This window comes from Xiphophorus hellerii, chromosome 4 (assembly GCF_003331165.1).
Source record: "Xiphophorus hellerii strain 12219 chromosome 4, Xiphophorus_hellerii-4.1, whole genome shotgun sequence".
NCBI lineage: Eukaryota > Metazoa > Chordata > Actinopteri > Cyprinodontiformes > Poeciliidae > Xiphophorus > Xiphophorus hellerii.
Window position 1 is genome coordinate 21,751,495 of NC_045675.1, and position 23,619 is coordinate 21,775,113.

At 38.4% G+C, this 23,619-nt stretch overlaps 2 protein-coding genes across 3 annotated transcripts in view; one reads left to right on the forward strand and one right to left on the reverse strand.

The window, feature by feature from the left end:
- Positions 1-348: 348 nt before the first annotated feature.
- On the reverse strand, positions 349-18,123 carry LOC116718686 (uncharacterized). The gene is made up of 3 exons (XM_032560878.1): positions 17,369-18,123; positions 16,985-17,269; positions 349-485 (listed from the first exon to the last, which is right to left on the reverse strand). Exons 1-3 carry the CDS (start codon positions 17,730-17,732, stop codon positions 349-351), a joined length of 786 nt encoding a protein of 261 aa, XP_032416769.1. The 5' UTR covers positions 17,733-18,123.
- A 4,203-nt stretch (positions 18,124-22,326) lies between these two features.
- Positions 22,327-23,619, forward strand: part of pcdh17 (protocadherin 17) — a 64,804-nt gene continuing 63,511 nt past the window's right edge. Inside the window, exon 1 of one of the 2 annotated variants that reach the window (XM_032560781.1) lies at positions 22,327-23,030. The gene's annotated coding sequence lies outside the window, so the exon portion shown is untranslated. The remainder of the gene's footprint in view (positions 23,031-23,619) is intronic. The other variant, XM_032560780.1, reaches the window with a different exon arrangement.

Genomic DNA, 23,619 nt, shown 5'->3' on the forward strand with positions numbered 1-23,619 from the left:
AAGTTCTGATAATGTTCTCAGACTTACATGCTTCCCCCCTCCAAAAGTAATGATGGTCACTTTGATCAAACACTTCAGTTTTAGTTTCAGCAGCCCACAAGACACCCTTCTAAAAAAGAAGGTCTGTCTCTCTGAGAGCCTTTGTAAGCTGGCAGTTAACTTTTTTATGTTGCTTTTGGAGTGATGACTTCTTCCCCTCTGAGAGGCCTGTCAGATGTAGGTACAGGACATGTTTCACTGGGGATAATAACACTCTCTTACTTATTTGAGAAAGCATCTTCTCAAGATTTTTTTGTTTTGTTTTAAGGTTGACACTCACATTTCATACCAAAACATTACTTCTGTATCTCAGACACTGTTCATATCTGGGTTACAGTACCCGTCCGTCCGTCCGTCCATCTTCTGTACACCCTCCCCCTTGGTGGGGTCAGAAGGAGAGTTGGTGCTTATCTCCAGTGAACGTTTCGGGTGAGGCGGGGTACACCCTGGACAGGTCGCCAGTCCATTGCAGGGGTTACAGAACCCTTTCTTCCAAAATACTGTGATGGTATATTTTGTATATTCTTGCATACAGTTATTTGAACAGATGAACATAGCACATGCAGTGTGCTTGTGGTGTTACCTGAAAACACACCCACAGTTGTGTGTCCATTTAACTGAAATGCCGTGAATGAACTTATCAACAGCTTACAAACCCTATTGTTACCAGAGCTTTCCTCATAGGCTAAAGGCATAATAATTTTAATGTATGTAAATCTCTAACTTTGAAGAAAGTAAAACAATATTCTCTGAAAAAACATTTATGTAATTATACTGGCATTTAGCAAAACATTATATAGAAAACATTATGATAATTATAAGCCTGAAGGTGATTCCATGGTAAAAGCAGAGGTCATTGAGTTAGCTACAAAGGTCAATGGTGGCAGAGCACCAGGTGTGAATAAGATTCGCATCAGATGCTGAAGGCTTTGGACAAGGTTGACTCTTGACATGGACTACATAGGCGGCTGGTTACACAAAAGGGCAACCTGGGTTAGAGCAACTCTAACACTAACACTAACACAAACAAATGTTATATTTTTAAAGGACAAGTTGCCGATATGTGTTCCAGTTGTTTTCTTGTAGTTGTAATGTCAACTTTGCAGTAAATAGTTTTATAGCTGTACATTATTTAGCAAAACGTCATCCATTAAGGTATCTATTCATCTATTATCTAAAATTATGACTGTCTCTTGATTACATGATGTAGTACTCATGTCCCAGAATGTGGGTCTAACACTGTTAAAAAGAGGGGGGAAAAGAGATATTAATGTTCAATTAAAGACAAATCTGTGCTATATTATTGAAAAACTGCTAAATATTCAGTGTAAAATCATTATGAGTCTTTCCAAAAGCCAATTAAAAAATGCAATGACTACATAATTTCTAAGTGGTAGTTTAACTTCAGTTAAAAAGGCTTGCATGCGGATGTTCAGTATTTGATGTGGCAGTCTGACTAAGAATTGCTTTTCTTAGTATTCTCAAACTATTAAAAACATATCTGAATACACACAATTAGAACTACTCCAGGACTCTATCTACAGAACTCCTTAATAGTAAGGGTTCCTCTCTTTTTCCTTCAACCATTTTATTAAATTTGGTTACAATGACAAGCTGGGGAAAAGAATGATTGGGGTCGGCACTGTCGCAAACAGTTTCGGCAATTATAATGCTGAAATTTTGTCCGCTGCTGTCTTGCAGCTTTATCAGACACAAATCAAAATTTAACACAGGCCTTGCAAATGGAATTACCCTCCCATTTAAGCAAACACCTATGTTGTCATGACAAACACAAGTTTTTTGCAGACCACAGGCAAAGAATCTCTAGCATGCATGGATGTTTGCACTGATGTTATTTAGAGATTGGTTCATAACTTTCATGAGCTAAACTTATTAACAGTCTTCACATGCTTGGCTAAATGGTAGATCTTTTTTGTGAACAAAATGAGCTGGCACTTTCACAAAGGTAAAAGGATGTGTTTTCTTAGAGGACACATTTGAAGATGATTGCAGGAACACTGTAGAAGTGCATATATAATTTAGTTGACATTCAGATTTTTCTTTTTTTGTTATTATTATACTGGCTAATTAACTGGAGTATGAGTTTTTCCCTAATTAAGATACTTGATCTGTAGGGCATAATGACACTATGTCTGAATAAACAATTCAGTTATCTAAAAAGTAAATGTAGACAGACAGACAGACAGACAGACAGACAGGCAGGCAGGCAGGCAGGCAGGCAGGCAGGCAGGCAGGCAGACAGACAGACAGACAGACAGATAGATTTTACAATAAACATTTAAAACCTTTGAGGTACTGAAAATCTCTTTTAAACTCGCCACTAGATGGTGCTAATGTGTTTGTCACCCCATTCGTCTTAACGCACAAGTGCCTCTTGTGACACTGACAAACTCATAAAATAGGGTTAACAGTTTTAGAAATCAAGCTTAAATAAAAGCGGATTCCAGTAAACAAATCAAATCAGCATATTGTCTGGAACTGTGAATCTGTTCATGCCATCAAGACGCAGTAAGGCAGAAACAGTGCCTGTGGTTGCCATAGACAACACACTGTTTAAATAAAGGTGCAAACGGAATAGTGTTATTTCCTACTCTGTTTTAGTTTTTTATTTGTGTGGATTTACACACTGCTAGAAATAATTAGTTGGAGAAATAGGAATGCTAAAGCAAACAACACAAACTGAGAAGACCTTATCACAACAAACTTGTATTAGTTTATAAATAATAAGAAAAAAAACGACATTTCAAAAACATAAAAAAAACAATGCAATGGTTGGTGCCTATGGAAAATGCACACAGAGTGTAAAATCTGCAGTTTGTGTTATGTTGTGTGAGTGCAACAAGACTTAAGTGTTCTGTCGTTGTTTCTGTCTGTTGTGTACATCTAATCAGGATGAGCACAACCCTTATGCATAGTTCAAGGCCCTTGGAGTGTACAAAGTCTTGCATCAGTTCTGAGGGAATCAGGTGCTGCACCTTTGTAGTGATACACATTTGAGCACCGGCACCACACTGCTCTACAGGGATGGCTTGAAGTCTTTGTTTTGCTCTCAATTCCATTGATATTTCTTTGTGGGAAGGCAAAGGGGGGTCAGGTGTTTGCAAGTAGGTGAAAGCGAAAAACAGAAAAATGAGAAAAAGGAAAGAAAGGAAGACAAGGCAGGAGGCTGGGTCAATCATGGTTAATGGGAACTAAAATAATAAAAAAAATCTTCCTTGTTTTGCCTCTGCTGTCCCAAGGCCACAATGGATTGTACAGTACATGCGTTAGCCTGCTATTATTTATACTCTGCAGGAAACAATAGAAGGGGACATCATGAATGAAAAGAGGATACAGTCTCATATCTCCCTGTTACTGTAAAAATAGAACATTGAACTCCACTAGTGAGACCACATTATAAACCTCAAGAGCTTGTAATTGCATCTAGTGACATTTAATCCTAATTCCTGTGCTAGAAGTGTGTTCTCTGCTACACCGTTTCAGTTTCAGTGTACAGTTGATATTTTTCAAAGCACTTAAAATCAATATATATCTTATATTAAAAATGCTTCAAATGTCTGTGTAAATTAAAATTTGTTTCTTGGGTTAGTGTGGCACCAAAAATACAATCACAGCTCTGTGATCCAATCATGCAGTATTTCAGCAAATCTTTTTTCAGCAACTTTTTGTTTCAATACCACTGCAATTTCTATGTTTTCAATTTCACAAACATTTTATTTTAATCACTGTTCACGCAAGGCTCTAAATTAATAAATAGCTTGTTAGCACAAACAAACCAAAAAAACCTAATGATCTTATTTTCCTCAGGATTTACAAAAAGTCTTAGTATGACAGTCAATATTTAATTTTTTGTCTGAGTGAAAAGGTAGATTCTATTTATCATTATCATTATTTTTCAAATCATTTGAAAAATGTTGTCCATATGTATCCATCCACCCCAACCTCCTCATTAATACATTGAAGAACTATTATCTTTTACTGTATTTAAAGGTGAAAGTAAATGGATTTAGATTAGAGCCATGACTGGGCCACTAACATTATGAATATGCTTTGTTCTAAACATTCTTACTGCATCTCTGGCTGAAAGTCTAGAGTCGCTGTCCTACTGGAAAGTGAACATTCACATTTGTTTCAAGTCAGCAGCCTCTAACAGACTTTCTTCTTGGATTGGGCTTCAATAAGCTCCATCTATTTCCCTACCAACTCTGAGCAACTTGCAACCCTGTTATTGTAAAGCAACACACTCCCATGATATTACCATCACAATGTCTTATGTTAAGGAGGGGGTGATTATTAATAGTAGTGTTTTGCATGTAGGATCAAAAGTTTAGTTTTGGAGTGACTAGACCAACTTCTTCCACACCTTTGCTGTGTCTGCAATAGATTGTGGCAACCTTCAAATACTTTTTTTTTTTTAAATGGGTCAATTTTTTTCTCTTCTTTTCACCATTCCATAAAAGTTAGATTTGTATAGTTTATAAGTGATAGTCGACTTGTTGATAGCTAATTCCACCTGAGCTATAAATCATTGCAGTCCTTCCAAAGTCACCATAAACCACTTGTGTTTCTTGCCTTGCCTGTTAGTGCAGATGGACAGTCATATTGCGGTGATTTTGTAGTTGTGTCGTACACTATCCATTTCCGATGGCAAATTATGCTTCTCCGCATCAAAATCTCTCACCTGAATGCTGTGGTCCTGTTTTGTTTGATGACTTAGGTTTATGTTCTTTAGCAAAACTGTCACAGAACAGCTTTGCTAATAACAAGGGTTATATAAAGACAGACTCCATTTTACAATCTGAAATGTAGCTACTCTGGATGTTATTTAGGGGTATCAGATTGAAGAGGGGTACAATTCTCCAATTTTCAAAGCATTTGAAAAGCATGTAAATTTTTCCCTCCAGTTCACAATTATGTCCTTCTTTGCTATTTGTTATAAAATTTTAAAAATATAGCTTAGTAAGGCTCAAAATTTACCTGATATATTAACATTGTTGGGACAATTTTTTTATAAGTTTGATTAGACACAACAAAACCTCTATTGCTGTCCTTACTGATAGTAGTAGATATGACAGGAAATATATTTTGAATATTTATTCAATACAGAGAATACAAAAACGTAAATTTAGTTCATATGTTCAGTGTCTGCTTAATTTTATGCAGGGTTGTGTGTGTGTGGGGGGTGTTGGAGGGGGTCTGTATTTTTTTCAAGGGTCAGAAGTTAAAAGGTGGTACATGCTGAACTGGTCCTGATGTAAATGCAAGGGATAATAGAGGACATTATTTTGATGATGTTGTGAAGTAATGTGGGATCACAACGGATGTTATCTCCCAATCACATAATATTTACCCAAAGAGGTGAATGTTCTGCTCAGTCATTTCCCATTAATCTCCACATGACTTAATTAGAAATAAAAAGCCATGCTGAACTCAGTTTAAACTCCCTAACTTTTATAGAAAATAAGGAAGGTTAAACTCTATTTAGACGTTTGTCTGCAGTTTTACTCCCTGACATGCGAGAGGACCGGCGTGACCGTGGACCAGATGGACCCTGATGGGGATGGCTTGATCAAGTGGAGCGTTATCAGACCACCCACTCCAGCTGACATAAGCTGTGAGAGCTAAGCGTATTAGGAGGCAGGGGGTCTATGGGGACCATGGAGCCACTTCAGAGTAATATACTCATCAGGAGAGAGACAGATACACCTGTTCACTACAGGGTGACTGAAACAGAGGTCACAGAGAGGGAAAAAGAGAAGAAGGAGTGGCTGGTGGAGGGAATGAAGAAAATAGCTATTGAGGAGGTGGGGTGAAGAGGGAAGTGTAAAGAGAAAAAGACAGGCATGTTAAGCAACAGAGGGGTAGTCCGTGACCATCTCCTGAGTCAAAATTGCTATTGACAACTAAGCTGCTCCAGTTGAGACCAAGTAAAGCAAAACACTGAAGGAGAATCTTCAAATCCAAAGAATGCAGCAGTTTGTTCTCCAAACTTTACATAGAGATGTTTTCAAGAATATCGGTTTTAAAGGATCTGCTTAGAGGTTTCTACAATTTCATCATACTTTATAAATAACTATACTCAAAGTGTAATTCAACATTGACAGACATGCATTGCCAGTCTAGGATGAACTGCTGCAGAGAACAGAGGTGATAAAGGCCAGTTAAACCGAGATTGGATTGGAAATAGTAGGAAGGACAAATCTACTCCTTCCACATACAATAAACCCAGCGCAAGACAAATATAGACACTCTACTGGGTCAACTATATAAAATTGGTTGGTAATTTTCGACAGTCCTACAACACTCATTCTTACTGAATTGCCAGAAATAATGCAGTGACCCATGTGATTCTACCTCCTCTGTAGAAAATCACTTTGACCTACTTTGATGTAAAGTAGTCCATGTTCTTATTTTTGTCCTTTATCATACAAAAAGGAAGGAGCAGACAAGGTATTGAACTAGGTCTGGACAAAGACTTGCATGGGATTGGATGATTTTGTGTAATTCATGCAATAAAGTGGGAAACTGGCCACAAATAAAAAGCAATTATGCTTAAACTGTCCTGAATCGTGTCATAGGTGAACGACAAAATTGTAGGGGTCTTTTGTGATTTATTTTGCTCTCCACTATTTATTCATATATAAACATTTTCATTGGCTTCCCAATCATAATTATGCCTGGGCATTGACCTTAGTTAGCAAAGATCTGAGAACTTAAAAGAGCAGATCTGTTGGGTTGTCAATTCAGTCTTTTCCAATCTCAATCCATCCATCCATTTTCTGTTCACCCTTTGTCCCTAATGGGGTCGGGAGGGTTGCTGGTGCCTATCTCCAGCTACGTTCCAGGCGAGAGGCGGGGTACACCCTGGACAGGTCGCCAGTCTGTCGCAGGGCAACACAGACCATGCACACACACACTCACACCTAGGGAGAATTTAGAGAGACCAATTAACCTGACAGTCATGTTTTTGGACTGTGGGAGGAAGCAGGAGAACCTGGAGAGAACCCACGCATGCACAGGGAGAACATGCAAACTCCATGCAGAAAGACCCCAGCCGGGAATCGAACCCAGGACCTTCTTGCTGCAAGGCAACAGTGCTACCAACTGCGCCACTGTGCAGCCCCCCAATCTCAATCAATAATTATAAAACACACTATTTATATCTTAGATTTTGACCATCTTAGGCTCTTATATACCCTTAACCTTATTACCCAGTAATAAACATTACAGTAATAAATTAGACTGTAAAAAATGTGTTTCAATTGTGTTTATTATTAGTTTATTTATTAATTTCAGATGCATTGTTGTGAGATGATATCTTTCAGTAAAAACAAGAAAAATAGACATAAATCTGCAGTGGGAGTAAAAGGAAATGTATAGTCTCATTCTTATTTCTAAGGAGATAATTTTTCTGTCAAGACTACCCCTCTCTAAACTGCGCTTGATGGGCAAATTTTAATGGGTAACTGTCTGTTGGTGTGTCATTTGATGTTGGGGTAGCATTTAAAAGCAGGCCCATACCAAAGAACTCAGTTGGTCTCATCTCCTTGTCTCAGCATGGTTCCTGGCTCTGCAAGGAGAAGTAATTATTTGCACCTCAGGGTGAATAAAAATCATTCCATTGGCGAGCCTCACATTGCTCCACCAATATTCTGTGTCAGCCTCAGCTGACCGAATGTGATTAAAATCTTTGTGGGCAATACTTGATGTTTAGAAAATGTGGGGGATAATTACAATTAATGTGCCTCGCATGTTCTGTTAGAAGACAGGAAAATAATTCTTCTCAAAGCAAACCAGAGGCTTTATTATATGCATCAAATAGGACTTTTATTTAAAAGATGTAGAGAAGCACTTTTCTGTGTGTTCTGCCCATGAAAAAATATGAGACCAATTAATCTCATTTTTGCTGCCACAAACAACAACCCATAAACATCTAAACATCATATCGCATAGCTGATAAAAAGCTTCTTTGATGAGAGGCAAAACCTGCTAAAAATGCAATCACTGACTGACTTCTTGGAATGTGCAAACCATTAACGTGGTTGAAAAAAAAAAAATTCACAGGAAAACAGGTTCAAAGAGATTCAAATTGAGCTTGACCATTAAGCTTGTCCTTTTCCTAAACTCACTGATAGAAGCATACATTACCTGGAGCCTTTGTGAAGACAAATTAGAAATCAACATATTGACATTACACACTGTCCTGACACATACATTAGACAAAAACAGACACAGAGTGACACATTCACAATGCACAGTACATTTGGGCAAACATGTTGCCTGTCAAGCTATTTTAAAACATTGTTTGTCTTGAGACTTCCTTTTGGCATGTGCGAACCCAGGACAGGATCTGTTTCTGTTGCAAACAGATACTGCACAGAGAGCATATACAGAAGCATACATTGACAGATTCCCATGGTGAAAACTGTTGTTAAATGGGTTAAAGCAGCGCTGGGAGTATTTCTGAATCGATCAGTGCATTGACATCTGGCCTGCCATTAAATCTCTCCTTCTCACCTGACTGTGAAAGAGGGTTAGGGCACAACTCTTCTTTGTCATCAGAGATGAAAAAGGCATAAATGTAAGTAATGTAAACTTTCACATAATGTAGCTTTTTTTCACTCTCTCAGTGGCTTTCTATGAGGACAGGCTACTACTTTTACTGAAATCAGATCATCTGAAGATGAGCTGCAGCAAGCACTGTCTCAGAGCAGGGAGACTGTTGCTACTCACATATACTAGGAGCATCTATTACCATATCTGGGAACATAGAAGTTTGACATTAGACAATTTTAATTCAGGAACTTCAGGAACACTGTGACATGGTTTTGTACAGGGCAGACTTCTTGTCCATTCACCAGTGGAGCTAAAAACTGAGCAACACTGAGTGAAAGTAAAGTGGAAGTGCCAAAGGACTGTGGAAAACATTGTCTGTGACTCATCTCAAACTAACAATCCTTTGTGTGAGAGTCTGCAGACTGCTACTTTCCTCCTAACAAGCAATTTACTGGAGTGAAGAGTGTCAGTCTTCACTTCATCACGTAGCAGCACGTACCAAAAAGTTTAACTGTGCACCATCACATAGTGAAAAGTAAGCTGTGACTCAGGGAACGTGAACGAAGACAACTCACACAGTGTATGCTTTAGTATGTATTTTGGTAGTACCAGCTTTAGTGGGGAGCTTGGAGTGAGATTAACGATTCCAGCGGCATCAGTATAAAAAAAGTTGGATCAAATGTAAGTCAGTTTTGCATTAGGCGTCACAAAAGAAAATAAAGCTAATGGTTCTCACATTTGACTTTTGGCATGACCCATGCTGTAAGAAACAGGAACAAAACTATCAGTTATACTTACATTTCACTCAAAAATATACATAAACACAAGCAGCAACTATTTATCTAAGTATTTAGATGTTGTGGTTACCATGGAATTATTACACTTAAACTCATATCTGATTAAACATTGGTACATTATTTCCAGTTTGATATCCTTGAAGAATTGTATTGGTACTTTGATAAAGAAATATCAAAAACTTAAGTTCTAAACAGATTAAAACAAGTGCAGTCACCAAGTTGTGGTAATATATTCTTTGGCGTTTGCAGTGGCATATTATGCTAATTTTGCACTTTGGTACATTAAAAGTTGTATAATATGAATGTTCAAATATGCAAGTTGTAATTCCCCCTGTTTTTAGCACAATAAATCACAAATAGCATCGTGGGGAGTAGTAGTTTCAATGCATGGACTTGGAGCGATACTCTTTCATGGCAGAGCAATTCAGTGAAATATAGAAAACAGATTATGAAAGAGTAAAAGTTAGGAACTCAGCTCCACTTTGAAATTACATATTGTTGAAATTGGGGTTATTGTAAGGTGCTTTGGCACCAGAACAGTTTGATCTGCTTTCACGCCTGTCCAAAAAGGCCAACTGGTTCATTTGAAACAAGTGAATCTGTTTTCTGCACCACTTAGTTATCCTACTTGTAAGAGGCATTCTAACTGTTCACTTACAGTTAGAATGCAAGCAGACTACACAGCAGACCAAATATAGAAAGGGAAACAAAGATATGAGGTTGATGCATGATTTCCAGACATATTGTAACGCATACCCCCTTATAGATTTATTAGATTCCCCAATATGTTTCTTATTTAATAAAAGTGACATTACTGTTTTACACTCAGCCGGAGTCTCAACATGAATCTGTTGAAAAATTTGCGGAGGATGCTTAAGATTAGAGCGATGTGATGGAGGCCTTCCAACCTCAAGGGTAGGAACTCATCGCCAAAAATAAATCCTCCAAATTGCAGTGAAAATATGCAAAAAGCTGGTCAGCAATTTTAAGAAGGGTTTGTTTGCTGTAATGCAAATAAAGGTTTTTCTACTGAATATGGAGAAGAGTATTCAAGTTTTTTGATTAATTGATTTATTGCTTAATTACTTTTTTCAAAACTGACATTATGGCCTATTTACATTACTTTATTATGTGATACCATGTATGTCTGTGTCCTTTCCAATCTTCTGTTTCTTTCTATACTGCTGAATCTCAGGTGCACAGAACTACATTCTGGGTAGGTTGGTGCCACGTATTGCTGCTCTTAGTGGGCAGCCTCTTTTGATACTGCCTCAGGTGAACAGCTGTTATGACTACATGATGTTTTGCATGAAGTTTCAAAAGCGTTGTATGAAAGGGAACTAAACTGAATGAAAATTGCACATATTTGTGCATTCTCTGTCCATTCAAACTTTGTCCTTCTGACCTTTTTGGTGTGGAACAGCCTTAAACTTTAAAACTAAAATGCAGCATTTTGGTAATTTACTCCAACAATGTGCTATCTTAAGAAATATTCTTAGCACAGCCTTCTAATATGCTGATTCATCTAATACCAGAAGAAGTACTGTTAGGTGCACACTGTGCCAAATATTCTCTCCATAAAACACAGCAAAGAATTGAACACTGAGAAGAAAACAGAGGACAGATTCTGATGGGAACATGATAAAAAATGAACATGTGAAGCCAACCACTGTCAAGAAAAAAAGTCACTATGAAAGAGGCAAAAAGTGTGTTGCAGGAAAATTTCTCCATGTGTAAAAGTCTGCTCTCATTTCAATTTTCTTTCCTTTAAAGAAGTAGTAAAGGGGGGGAAAAATCACACCTAGTCTTCATTCTGTTGGCTCAAATTTCTATCTAGTGGAAGAGTTGGATATTTTTAAGCTGTGTGAAAGAAAGAAATCTGGATGCCAGAAAATGGGGAAGGGAAATCTAGAAATAGGTTAAATAGTGCAGGCAGGAATAGGCCTCCTCTCTCTTATTACCACCTGAAGAAAGGCCATTGCCATTAGATTGAAATTTAATTTACGAAATAGGGTTTTAATGCAGCTGTTCACCAGCAGCCCATTCCAAATACACTTTCTGTCAGTGCATTTCCTGAGGGCCATTTAATTGGGCTAATGAAGAAAGCTGCTAATGGCTGGCTTTATCTCTGGAAGCACTGGTGACATTTCATCAAAGCAGGTGATTTTCCAGGCATTGTTTTACCTCAGTGCATTTCATAGTGAAAAAAAAAAAAAAAATGCAAGTGTGTTACTTGGGCAAATTATGGAAAATGGTGCTGGTAACAATGTGGTCCTGAGGACAATGGCTAATTCAACTTTATTTAAAAGGAGAATGAATAATTTTTTTTTTATTATCCACACATTTTGTAATGTTTTACTTGTTCATTTTGAACTCCTTAATTTTGGAACCAAGGGCAAAGACATGAATAAGCAAAATGTGCAGCACGTAGACACACGCTCATAGCACAGATAGAGACAGTGATGTGACATTTACCTTCATCAGTTATCAACATCTTGACATTAGTACATCAAACCTGCTGTTTGATAATGAGCTTTGGTCGCCATCTGACTGAACAAATCTGACACTGTTGTCATTCGCTGCTGTCAGAGGGAAAGGTCAACATGAAAGTCAAAGAGGTTGAGACCCATGTTTATAGATGATTGTACTGAACAATGCTGACATGCCAAAACAGAAAGCCTGAATAAAAGGCTTTGGTAAATCTTGCAACAAAAAAGAGACAAAGCTCTAACATAACAGGCAAAGTGATAACATTTTTCTGGAAATGATCAGTTTTAAATAACTACTGTGCAAGCTATGGTTATGATTATTTTTTATTAGGGATACATCCTTCTTCATACCTAACAATGTATTATAACTAAACACATGTATATATCCTGACAAAATTAATGTTAAATGTTTCTATATCTTAAGTCAGCATCGTGGAGGAATTAAGCTTCTTGCATTGTCAAAAAAGTACACCCTTCCTAAAATATGGGAGGCGGGGAGAGGGCTGTACAGCAATAGTGGTGAGACCCAGTTCGATATACTCTAATCCTTTAGAAGCTTTGTCAAACATTTTTAAGTAATAAATGAAGCAATAAGTAGGACTGAAACAATTTCTCGAATGATTCGAGTACCTCGACTATTAAAATTCCTCGAGGAAAATGTATCTGCCTCGAAGCTTCGTTAAATAATGTTTTATTATGTAGCGCACCGTGCTCCGCCCAGATCATTATTTGTGGTGGGCAGCGCTCTTACTTCTGCCTATGAGTTGTTGTGAAGTGCTAGCAGCATGGTGTTGAATTGTGTGGCATTTGTGAGAGTTTGGGGAGAAATAAGGATTGTTGAATTTTGTGGCGCGATGGTTGGAGTACGACAGCGTTTCTGCTGTCGGAGCCACGTCGTGGAGCGAACGGTAGGAATGGTGCTGAGAGAGAGAGCGGGAGATTCCTTGATTAATCATAAAAATATTCTATAGAGTACTCAATTACTAAAATATTCTTTTACAACAGCCCTAGCAATAAGCATCATTTGATTGATAACTGAATTAATGAATAGATATGTTTGGACTTAAATAGTCACATCAAATGTAGAATTACTTATTTTGTCTCTACATACTGTAGTATTCAAAGAACCATCATAGCCAATATTAGCTCCGACTTTCATACTTGTATCAAAATGGTTTGCATGTGGCTATGTACAAGTGAAATACTGCAGAGATGAAATGTCATTGTTCCACCGTTAACACAAAACTATGTTTTTTTTAAGTTATTGAAAAATATGGTCAAATTGTCCATCACAGTTCACCAAACTATTCCTACATTCAATGCATTAATGTAGTTCGTGATACAATTAAAAATAACACAAAGTAAAGCATGTCTGAAAGAATTAAAAGGAGAAAATCAAAATAATAAGGCTTCACAAACCAGGTTCGTAAAGAAACACGAGTCCTTGAGCAATGTATATTGAACCGGTGGGATCAAAGAAGAGATGACCTCAATATACGGCATGCTTGGTGAAAACACATTATCCAAACTCCTAAGACTATCATAAGTGAAGGGCGTCCCGTTACTTGTACATGTCTGATACAAAGGCTAGCTAACGAAGACCAAAGACCGTTGTCAGCAGGTTTATTAACAATCAAAAGGGTGAAACTGAAAAACAAGACAAAAAATACAATATATAAATATGTGCAGAATATATTGCACTTTTATACTGAGTTTCTGCCGAACATCTATGTGTATAGATCTAGGCTACCGACACCATATTGAGTAATTTCTCAACTCGCGGTTAAATTACACAACAAAGAAAACTTATTTTGCAGTCAAATAGCACATTAGGAAGCTACATCTAGTACAGAAACTACCTCACATAATTACTCGTGCAGTACAAACCAGAAATGCAACCATGAACGAAAGATGTCTGCAGATTTTCACTCGACGCGGACATCACAAAGTGGATGCGAACGTCATATTGTCTCCTTGACTGCTACTGCTGTTCAATAAAGTTTTGTTTCAAAACGATTGCTAAGTTGCAGTACCTAAAAATAACACATGAGGCAGGCTTTCCCTCGTTTTGACCTACATAAATTAACTTAATTGCTGAAAACATATACAACTTCGTATCAGAACAAAGGGAGATTATTTGGGCTTGTATTGCAGTAAAGACCAAATCCTCTGACCAAGTAAAAGCCCAGATCTTAATCCATCTAAAATATTGTAGGGGAGCCTTACATAGCACTGGGGATACATTTATACATTTTAAACCTAGTCAGAATAGTAGTTCAGGCAGGTGGACTAAAATGTACCATAACAGTGTATCAGCCTAATAAACAAAGGAAATGATTACTATAAATTATTGTAGCTAAAGATTGTCCAACAAGCTATTGAACAATGATGTGTTATTGGGTTTTCTTGTGCTTTCTATTTAAATACATTATGACAATGTAGAACACATTGTATTTTTTGTCACTTGAAGTATGATTTTAGTAATTTCAGACTCTGATATGGATAGATATTGTGTTATATGTAAAACAGTGGACACTGGAAGGAGAATGGACTTTCTTTTTTTTACATGCTGAAAATTCATGGGGGGATGATATCAGTACTCATCACAACAGAGACATGGGGAGCTGCATCTGTCATTACCAACATGCTGTAAATATACAACTGCAATTTTTTTTTCCTTCTGCACAGGTTTCTCCATCATGTTGTGCTCTCTGTGTGCTACCCCACAGCACCAGCCTGCAGAGTATTCTGTTGTGAGAACGCCTCCCCAGTGGAGAATATCCCGCTGTGAAGTGAATGTGTGAACAACACCTTTGGTGAAACTCTACCTAATTCCATGCATACATTCTCCAGGCATTCTTGAGTTCATGTAGGAAAATGCCTTATATACTGTATGAGCACACTGCCAATATACCCTCCATGCAATATTCCAAACACTTTTTTTTTCAAACTGTATTATTTTTTTTACTTTCTTTCTCACACCATAAACACTTCTTTTTGCAGCAGTTTCAGGAAATGTCTAAAGACTACTGACGTTATCATGTGTTCTTGTGTTATATACAGAAAAAAAAGTGTGTTATGCCGGTCATTAGTTACAGTGCCTTGCAAAAGTGTTGATACCCTTTGAACCTTTCCAGATGTCATCAAAATAAACTTCTATGTATTCTAGCATGATTTCATGTGATAGACTTATGGAAAGAAAAATACCCGTGGCTTTCTATATTTTTTTAAAAAATACAAATCTGAAAAGTTTGACACACATGTGTATTCAGTCTCTGCTACTGGGAAACCTTTAAGTTATATCCACCACAAACAGCTGCATTTAGAATTGAGCTAATTAGTAAATAGAGTATAAATATCAAGACTCTAATCTCAGTATAAATAAAGCAATAAAGGTGTTACTAATCAAGTCACTAATAAAGTTGTCCAATCTATTATCTGCAAATGAAAAATAAAATATGGAAAAGATTCATAGTGCAGATAAAAAATTTTTTTTTAAATCTTTCAACATTGCAAATAATGCATGCACTCCACAAATCTGGAAGAGCGGCAAGAAGAAAGCCATTATTTAAAGAAATTATAAGATATTTACATTTTGCCACAAGTCATTCAGGGGGCACAACAAACATGATCGGATGACATCATGACTTAACTTTTTGTCCTATGGCAGAAAAGTAAATTGACACCTCACCCTGAACTAGAAATGGAAAGTCTGATTCCTTTCAGAGACCCGGATCTTGTGACTCGGCTCCCAAAGAAGAGCTGGTTCTTTTAGCTCCCAAACGGCTCTTATCATTTATTATCATCTGCCTCATGTTTTAGCAAGACTTGGAATTTAGGAATTTTTTGCATGATAAATCATTTAGCTTTCAATGTTCCCTACAGATACTTGTACTTGATTAATTTTAAGAATTTGTTCTGTTACAAAAGCAGACATTACTTTTGTACAATATTTAATCAACATTTAAATTTTTAACAAAAACAAATCTACCGAACAGACCGATAATAATAATTTATTATTATATAGGATCATTAATCTTCAGATGCTGCTTCTCTTACAGGTGTCAGTTATATTTATAAATTTTTGCGACAGTCTTGTCCTCACCACTGCCTATTGAGTGAAAGAAAGTCCTCACCTGACTGTTGTGTCTGTCCCCTCTCTGTTTTTACATAATGCTATAATCCCATATCCTCACATGTGGTTGGTCACAAGGCTGCCATTCTAATCAAAGCAAAGTTCGGCCTTGAGCAGAGCGCTTGCAGTGAGAGTGAGAACTGAGCAGCCAAAGGCAGAAAAAATAGGCTTTTTTGCACTGAAGATTCAGCCCTATTTTACTCTGGCTCTGGTCATTTTGCATTGAGCAGAGTACGACTTCGAAAGTGGGCGGACCGTCATGTCAATCAAATTCCTGCTAAAGCTGCCGAGGCTATCTCCCAAGAGAAAGCAGCAGAGGTGTGACCAAGTCACTGTGTTGCAAGTCTCAAGTAAGTCTCAAGTCTTTGTCCTCAAGTCCGAGTCAAGTCTCAAGTAAAGAAGGCAAAAGTCGAGTCAAGTCTCAAGTCAGGAACCTTTAATTTCAAGTCATTTCGAGTCGTTTTTATTTTTTTATAATTTGCAATTATACATAAAATTCAAATAATAGACCATTTGTTCTTTTTAAAATATGTATTTATCTCAAATGATAGAACATGTGTAGCTGAACACAAAGTATAAAAAACATTTTTAAATTGGACCACTTTATTGCCCAGTTCTGTTAAACTTGATATTCAATAAAAAAAGACGAAAATGCTGACATTTCCACAGCACAATACAAAGAACCATAACAGCAGTTTTTTCCTCTTTTCTCTGACCTGGTCACTGAGTGAACATGTATTTTTATGTGTCCATGTTTTGAGTGACATAAGAAACAAAACAAATATATCAACTGAACAATTAACAGAAATCTGCAATTGAGGATACTGTATTTCAGTTAACTATTCTGCATTGCATTTGCAAAAGACCAAACTGGCCAAAACTCTGTCTGTCATTTGTGCACGATGAGGACGTAAAATGATGCCACCATAGCTGAAGACGCGCTCCACTGGAGCACTGCAAGCAAGCAGGCACTGCCAAAACTCTGGTGGCCACATTAAACAGTGAAGGAAGAGTGTGCATGTTCATTGCCCAGAACAAGAGGGCGTTCTGTCCATCAGCAATATGGAGGTAATGACTTAGCTGTAGTGCTGGACTTGTCTGGACATCCTTCTTCTGCCTCTTACAATAAGCAGCAAACAGTCCTCCATCTTCACAGTCCTTTTGATCTTTATCACCAGGAGTCACGTGTTGCTCCAACTTTGCAGGATCTGCAGCATTTTCCAGGATCAGATCTGAGAAAACATCCAAGTAACAGCGGCAAAAGAGCCTGTATTAGAATTTTAGACAATAAATAAATAATACAGAAAAAGAACACCAAATACAGTCTTTACCTTTAACTTTTTGTGTCACTTCTGTCTTCATGTCCTGACTGCCCAACACATGGTGTTCCACCCACAACAGAGAAAACGCTGGATCCAAAGCAGCTGCTTTGAGGTACACTGGATCTGAAAAGGGTGCAGTGATCCCTTCTTCTGCTCTCGCCATTTGTACACTGATAAAAATTCCAAGAAATCTTTTGTTCAAAGATGCCTGGAGACTGCTGACCAGACCATTCAGGAAACGGACTTGCGGCTTCAGTTTCTCAAGGTGGTGATTGAGGGACAGCACGGATGGAACAACAGCACTGATCGTGACTATTTTCTCACCTTGTGTCAAATCAGTTGCTTCTTCAAACGGTTTCAAGATGTCCACCATCTCCTTCAACAAGTTCCACTCTCGTATTGTGAACAACAACTTCTTGTGCCCGGCCTTTTCAAGAATAGCACAGAGTTTTAGATGTTCACATTGAAGAACCGCCTTCACTTGTCTCACTGTTGAATTCCATCTTGTGATTACAGAAGCAGGAATGCTTTTCCGTTCACCAAATTCAGCTTCAAACACATCTTTCAATGTTGTGCTTGTGTGCAGCAGTGAGCTGAGCTTAGATAGCTTTGAAAGGGCAGGAGATGCCACTTTGGTCTCTGTCAGGCCATCTCTCACCACCAGCTGAAGTGTGTGAGCAAAACATTGCAGGCGATGTTTCTTTCCCAAAGAAGCACCGACTGTTTCCTGATCTTCCAAGGGTAAGTCATGCCAGAGCTCTGGGTCGTCAAGATGATGATTATCATCAGGTTCCTCACCTTGGTCAGTGGGAAAGCATACAGTGAATGCTTTCCGCATATTGGCAGCATTGTCACTTATAATGTAATCTAGCTTATCTTTGATGTTGTATTCATCGCATACAGCTTCAAACTTTTCACAGATTCTTTCACCTGTGTGCGAGCCTTTGAAGCGCTCAAAGGCCAACAGTTTTGATTTTACCTCGAGCCTCTCAATTCCTTTTTGTATCCAGTGCACAGTGATGCCAAGGAAACCCCTCATCTTTCGGTCTGACCAAATGTCCACTGTCACTGAAACATGATCAGTCTGGCTCAGCTGGGTTTTTAACATCAAATGTTTCTCAGCAGCAAGATCTTCTATTTTTGATGTCATTGTTCTGCGACATATTGGGCTGTATTTGCTGTCGACTACTGTCAGAAAGTGTCGAAAACTCTTGTTTTCCACAATAGACAGGGGCAGATTGCAACCAATAATTAAATCACGTAGTAAGGCATTTGTAATGGCTTTCTGCTGTGGATGATTCATACTGTACTGCCCAGCACGAGTGTCCAGAAATTGTGATATGGAAGGCTGTTGAGGTTCATTTGTGATCCTCTTATTCATCTGGTATTCTTCAAATCTGTCAGAAGTAAACAGATGTCAGAAAATAAATTACAGCCATTCATGAATTACATTTGACTTCAGTTTACTCCTTCTATTCATAAATAAACATCAACACTACAACAATCATAGTTTTCAAAAAATGAAATAAGTATAAATGAAGTTATCACAAGTAAACTCAGGAAGGTCTGGTGCATTTATTTTTCTGCTTTTATTTCTAAGTATGTTAGTTTCAGTCCTCCGTAAATATGGGACAGATATTCTAAACACAAAATGTATTTGGGACAGTCACTGTATTTGGTCTTTTTTTTTTTTTTCCCAGCAAAGCTATACTACTTGGAAATGGGTTCTGTGCGACATGTGACAGTCACGCCGGTCAGTGCATTAAGTCAAAAACAGTTGACTTAATGCACTGACTGCAGTAAACAATATATTGTCAATATAATTTCCCAACGTAGATGTCTTCAAATACACCAACCATCCTTAGATGATACTAGACCCGGCTCATCATCATGATGGGACAGAGAGACTCTGTTCCCTGTGTTCAGGTCCAGAATCTGCTTTCTGTTCCGGAGCCCCGCTCACTATCCACCGGCTTCCTGAGCTAACACGGTGCACATTATTTGTGGAGGCATTTGAAGGACCGGATTTATGGTAAATCATCACCAATTTAACCCGGAGTACACATGCTAACACGAAGTTAGCTATAGTCAACTATCTTACAGCAAAAGAAAAGTGCCACCTACCGATCTTTGTGAAGCTTCAAATGCCGGACAAAGTTGGACGTCGTGGCATCTCCATCCGATATTCTCTTCTTGCATGTTTTACAAGTTGCAGTTCGTTTTTTAGTCGAAAGTTCATAACCTACATAGCCAAAAGAAATTACTCGCGGAAGCATATTCGAGCAGTTATTTCGTATTTCGTTCCCTGAGCTCTGTAGCTTTGCCGCGTTTTTTTAAACGTCCAAATCCTGTTAATTTGATTGGTTGTGCTGCAGCTACGTACACATACATACATAAGGAGAGAGGAAAACCATAGTGACGGTCTGCGCATATTGATACGGAATGAGTGAAATTAATTAATGACGCCACTTTATAAATAATGTGTTTTAAATTTTAAGACTTTGAGTAAAAAATATCAAGTCTTTTCAAGTAAACAGCTTCAAGTCGAGTCAAGTCCCAAGTCAATGGCATGAAAGTCAAAGTCAAGTCCGAGTCTTTGAGCATTTTTTCAAGTCAAGTCTCAAGTCGTGATTTTAACGACTCGAGTCTGACTCGAGTCCAAGTCATGTGACTCGAGTCCCCACCTCTGGAAAGCAGAATAGTTTTGTTCTTGGTTATCCCGTCTAGCTCCTTCTGTATGCACTTGTCAGCGAAGAAGCTGAGGAAACTAATTATCTCAGCATTACTTTTAACTAAAAAAAATTTTCATCTAAGTGTTCTCTCAGAATTGAACTCACATTTGATACTGCTGAACTACCACCAAGGCTTGAGGGATTTCCCAGCTACATGTGGAAAATCCCCTCATTCACAGTCTTGGTGACTTCTGATCAGTTCAATTGGAGAAATCTTATTTACATTTACCATTAAAATCTGTGACTGAAGAGGCGCTTGTAATTCCAGTGTAGCACAGAGCGCAGATTCGTCCGCTAGATCAACTTGAAAACCTTGAGATATTTGATTGTGTACAACTGATACAGACTAGGAAGTTGTGAGATTATATCAGGCTAGGGAGCAGAGTGGGACCGGGCCGGCTCTGCAGTGCCATAGGGGCGAAAGTGTGGAGACGGCACTCAGTCCCTTTCGCTCTCTCTCTCCCTCCTTCTCTTCACCTTTAGTGTTTTATGATAGTTGCGCTGTTGTGTCTATAGCCCTTCCCAATAAAGAACTGCTGTTAGCGAGGAGTCGGCGCCCCTCACTCACTTCCAAGAACCGGCTCTAAGAGCCGAAACATTCCCATCCGACCCATTACTACTCTGAACAAACATCGTTGGTAGGCATGTTCACATGGACATATGTAATTGGAATAACCTGCCAATTGAAATAAAAATATGATATCTAAGATCGGATTCAGAACAATAGGAATGAAATTGTGATCCAAATGAAAGTGATGGCTTGTACTGATCAATATTCAAAACACACTTGTTCTGTTGATGTCTTTCTGATTGTGGCAAACTGACTTGACTGCGCATGTCCCAGCTATGTCAACTAATGGGAAAGCAAAACTGGTCTGCTATGGTTAAAACTTTGAAGGATGTTAATTGCCTCCCATTCTCTCGTCCTGTAACACTGGAGGACCATTAGCATATGCTTAGCCTGTAGCTTAATTAGGGAGTGCAGTAAAGTCTTAGCCTTTTTTATGGTCCAAGTCCATTTTGGGCACTCAGAAAATACAAAACAAACACAAGTGCTTCTGCGTTTGTCTTTATGCACTGTGCAGACATGCATGCTTCTTTTTTGAATAAATCCTGGTGCACATAAACACATCAGGATCAACTTAAATTAAATTGTGCCCACATAAATGATACATTTGCATTATTTAACCCAAATATATTCAATCTGATTAATGCATTTTGTGCACTAATATATCACTATCATGACACGTGGTGGTGGCAATATCATGCTGAAATTATGTTTTTTCTGGAGCAGAGAGAGGGAAACTGATCAGAATTGATTGGAAGATGGAGGGACCTAAATACAAGGAAATCCTTTAGGACAACCTGTTAGAGGCTGCAAAACACTCAAAGATGTTAACCATTCAGGAGAAAATTACCTAAAATGAATAGTCAGAGAAATGGCTTAATGACTTAGAAATCAAAGCACATCCATATGTTGCAAAGAAAGTGAAAGTTCAAACCAAAGTCAAATTGAAAATGTTTCAAGACTAAAAATAAATAAATAAAAAATCTGCTGTTCACAAATGGAACCCTTTCAGCCTGTTCCACAGTGGTTTTGCTAATACCAAGGGGTAAAACATTCTGCTGTATATTGCGAAGGAGAATGCAAGTGCACACCACACCTTTCAGATTTCTTAAAAAAGTAAGAACTTGCATTTCACTTTACAACTATGCTCTAGTCTACATCTTTATGCTCTATTACATAAAATCCAGACATATTAAACTTTCTGATTGTACAAAATGGGATAACTTTAAATGCTATAAATACTTTTGCAAGTCGTTGCATGTACAAAAATAACCCAACATCATCGTGTGTTTGTATTTAAATGACAAGGATATTTTTTTTAACTATGCCACTAATTTTAAAAAGGAGACGTGGATATTATTTATTCAGTTAGCGGGAAAGTGAATTAACTGGTCTGTTTCTCTTCCTCCCAGTCTAACTGAAATTTCAAACCACTTGGGCTTGGCCTCAGCACATCCGTTGGTGACCGTGGTCAACGCACCGTTTCCTTTATTGTAGCCCCGCACAACAATGAAGTGTGATATTTGAAAAAAGACAGATCCGCCACCGGTGAACTAAGACCCACCAATCATTTGTAGTCTGTACCCACGGCGACTTTTGAATCCCTCCTTCTCTTCCCACCTCTTCAAATTCATTGGCTGCCACAGGAGTAGCGACAATGTTTAATGCACCATGCGGTGTCCGGAGTCCAGTCAGTGAGAGGAAGCGCTTGCTGTGCTTAGGGCTGTGTTACGTGCTGAAAATAGTAAGTGATGACTTGGCTTGAGTAGTTTAAAAAAAAATCTAAATTTTCTCTGACAGCAGCATGGAGACTTATCCTAAAATGCGGCATTGTTGCTGACCACTTCCAGAGCGGCTGTCCGTCTGTCTTTGCGCACTTTGACTGGGGGACGACGCACAAGGACAAAATGCCACTACGGGAATCAGTAACTCTGAGCTGTCTCGGACGTGGGGAGAGAACACCGATCGCCCTTTAAATGTCCACTGTGGATATCGGCTACCTTTCCACACATCTGGATTCTTCTTTCTTTCACACAGTAATTTTGACAACAGTTTTCCATCCTGAAGAACAGTGACTCACTGCAGGCAGAGGGCGAGCCGCTGCATCCTAATCAGACAGGAGAGAGGTCTTCAGCTCATTGACATTACAGTCATACTTTGGAGCACTTTTTTTTTTATTTCTACTGCGCTGTACTGTAGAGTGCGTGTGCATCGGAGGCTTGTGGCTTTCCTTCTTCACGGAGGAGAAGAAGGATACGGGTGGTACCTTTAGTGAAGTGGAAATTAAACAATCTCTTCATCGCACTGGAATTGACTGTTTTGATTTTTTTTACTGTTACCCTTTTGAACTAGCGAAACAGTTTCTCCCGTGGTAAGATTGTGTTTTTTTATATATTCTTTGTGTCTTATCCGCTTTCGTGATTTTCCACCTGAAGCTCTCACTGTTGCTCATTTTCAAACCGGTGTTATTCCCTAACCTTTTCCCGTACACCCCGACGCAACAGCTTCTCTCAAGGACTGTTGAGCGTTAGAGAGAAGCAGAGTTGAGGAAACGGAGAGCAGCAGTGGAGAGAATTAAACGGCTGTGCTGAGATGTTGGCAGCTCATTTCTGACTTTTTATAAGGCTCATTTTAAATATCCGGATTATGCGGATTTGTTAATGCGCGTAAGAAGATAATTTTATATTCACTCCTTCAAATAGCCCTTACAATAGGCCATCCTCAGTTTTACGCCTGCGGCGTTACCGCATTATTAAAGTTGCCCTGTTACACTTCAGTCAGCACCCTCAACAAATGTATGGGTCATTATCTCTCTGGGGTCAAATGATGCATGCACACCACATATAGATTTGAAACTGCCTGCAGAGTCTTGGATTTTGTTATGTATAGACTGCAGGAGAATACTTGCTGCCTGTGTATTTATGGGGCTGAGCGCCTTCCAAGGTTAACCAATTAACAAT

Excerpts from the sequence above, each read along its gene's own strand:
- LOC116718686 (XM_032560878.1), bottom strand. The coding sequence starts at position 17,732 with ATGGTGGACATCTTGAAACCGTTTGAAGAAGCAACTGATTTGACACAA. Across the intron at positions 17,270-17,368 it reads AGTGACACAAAAAGTTAAAG|ATCTGATCCTGGAAAATGCT; the intron begins GTAAAGACTGTA and ends ATGTTTTCTCAG. Across the intron at positions 486-16,984 it reads TGCTTGCTTGCAGTGCTCCA|GGTGTACCCCGCCTCACCCG; the intron begins GTGGAGCGCGTC and ends CGACCTGTCCAG.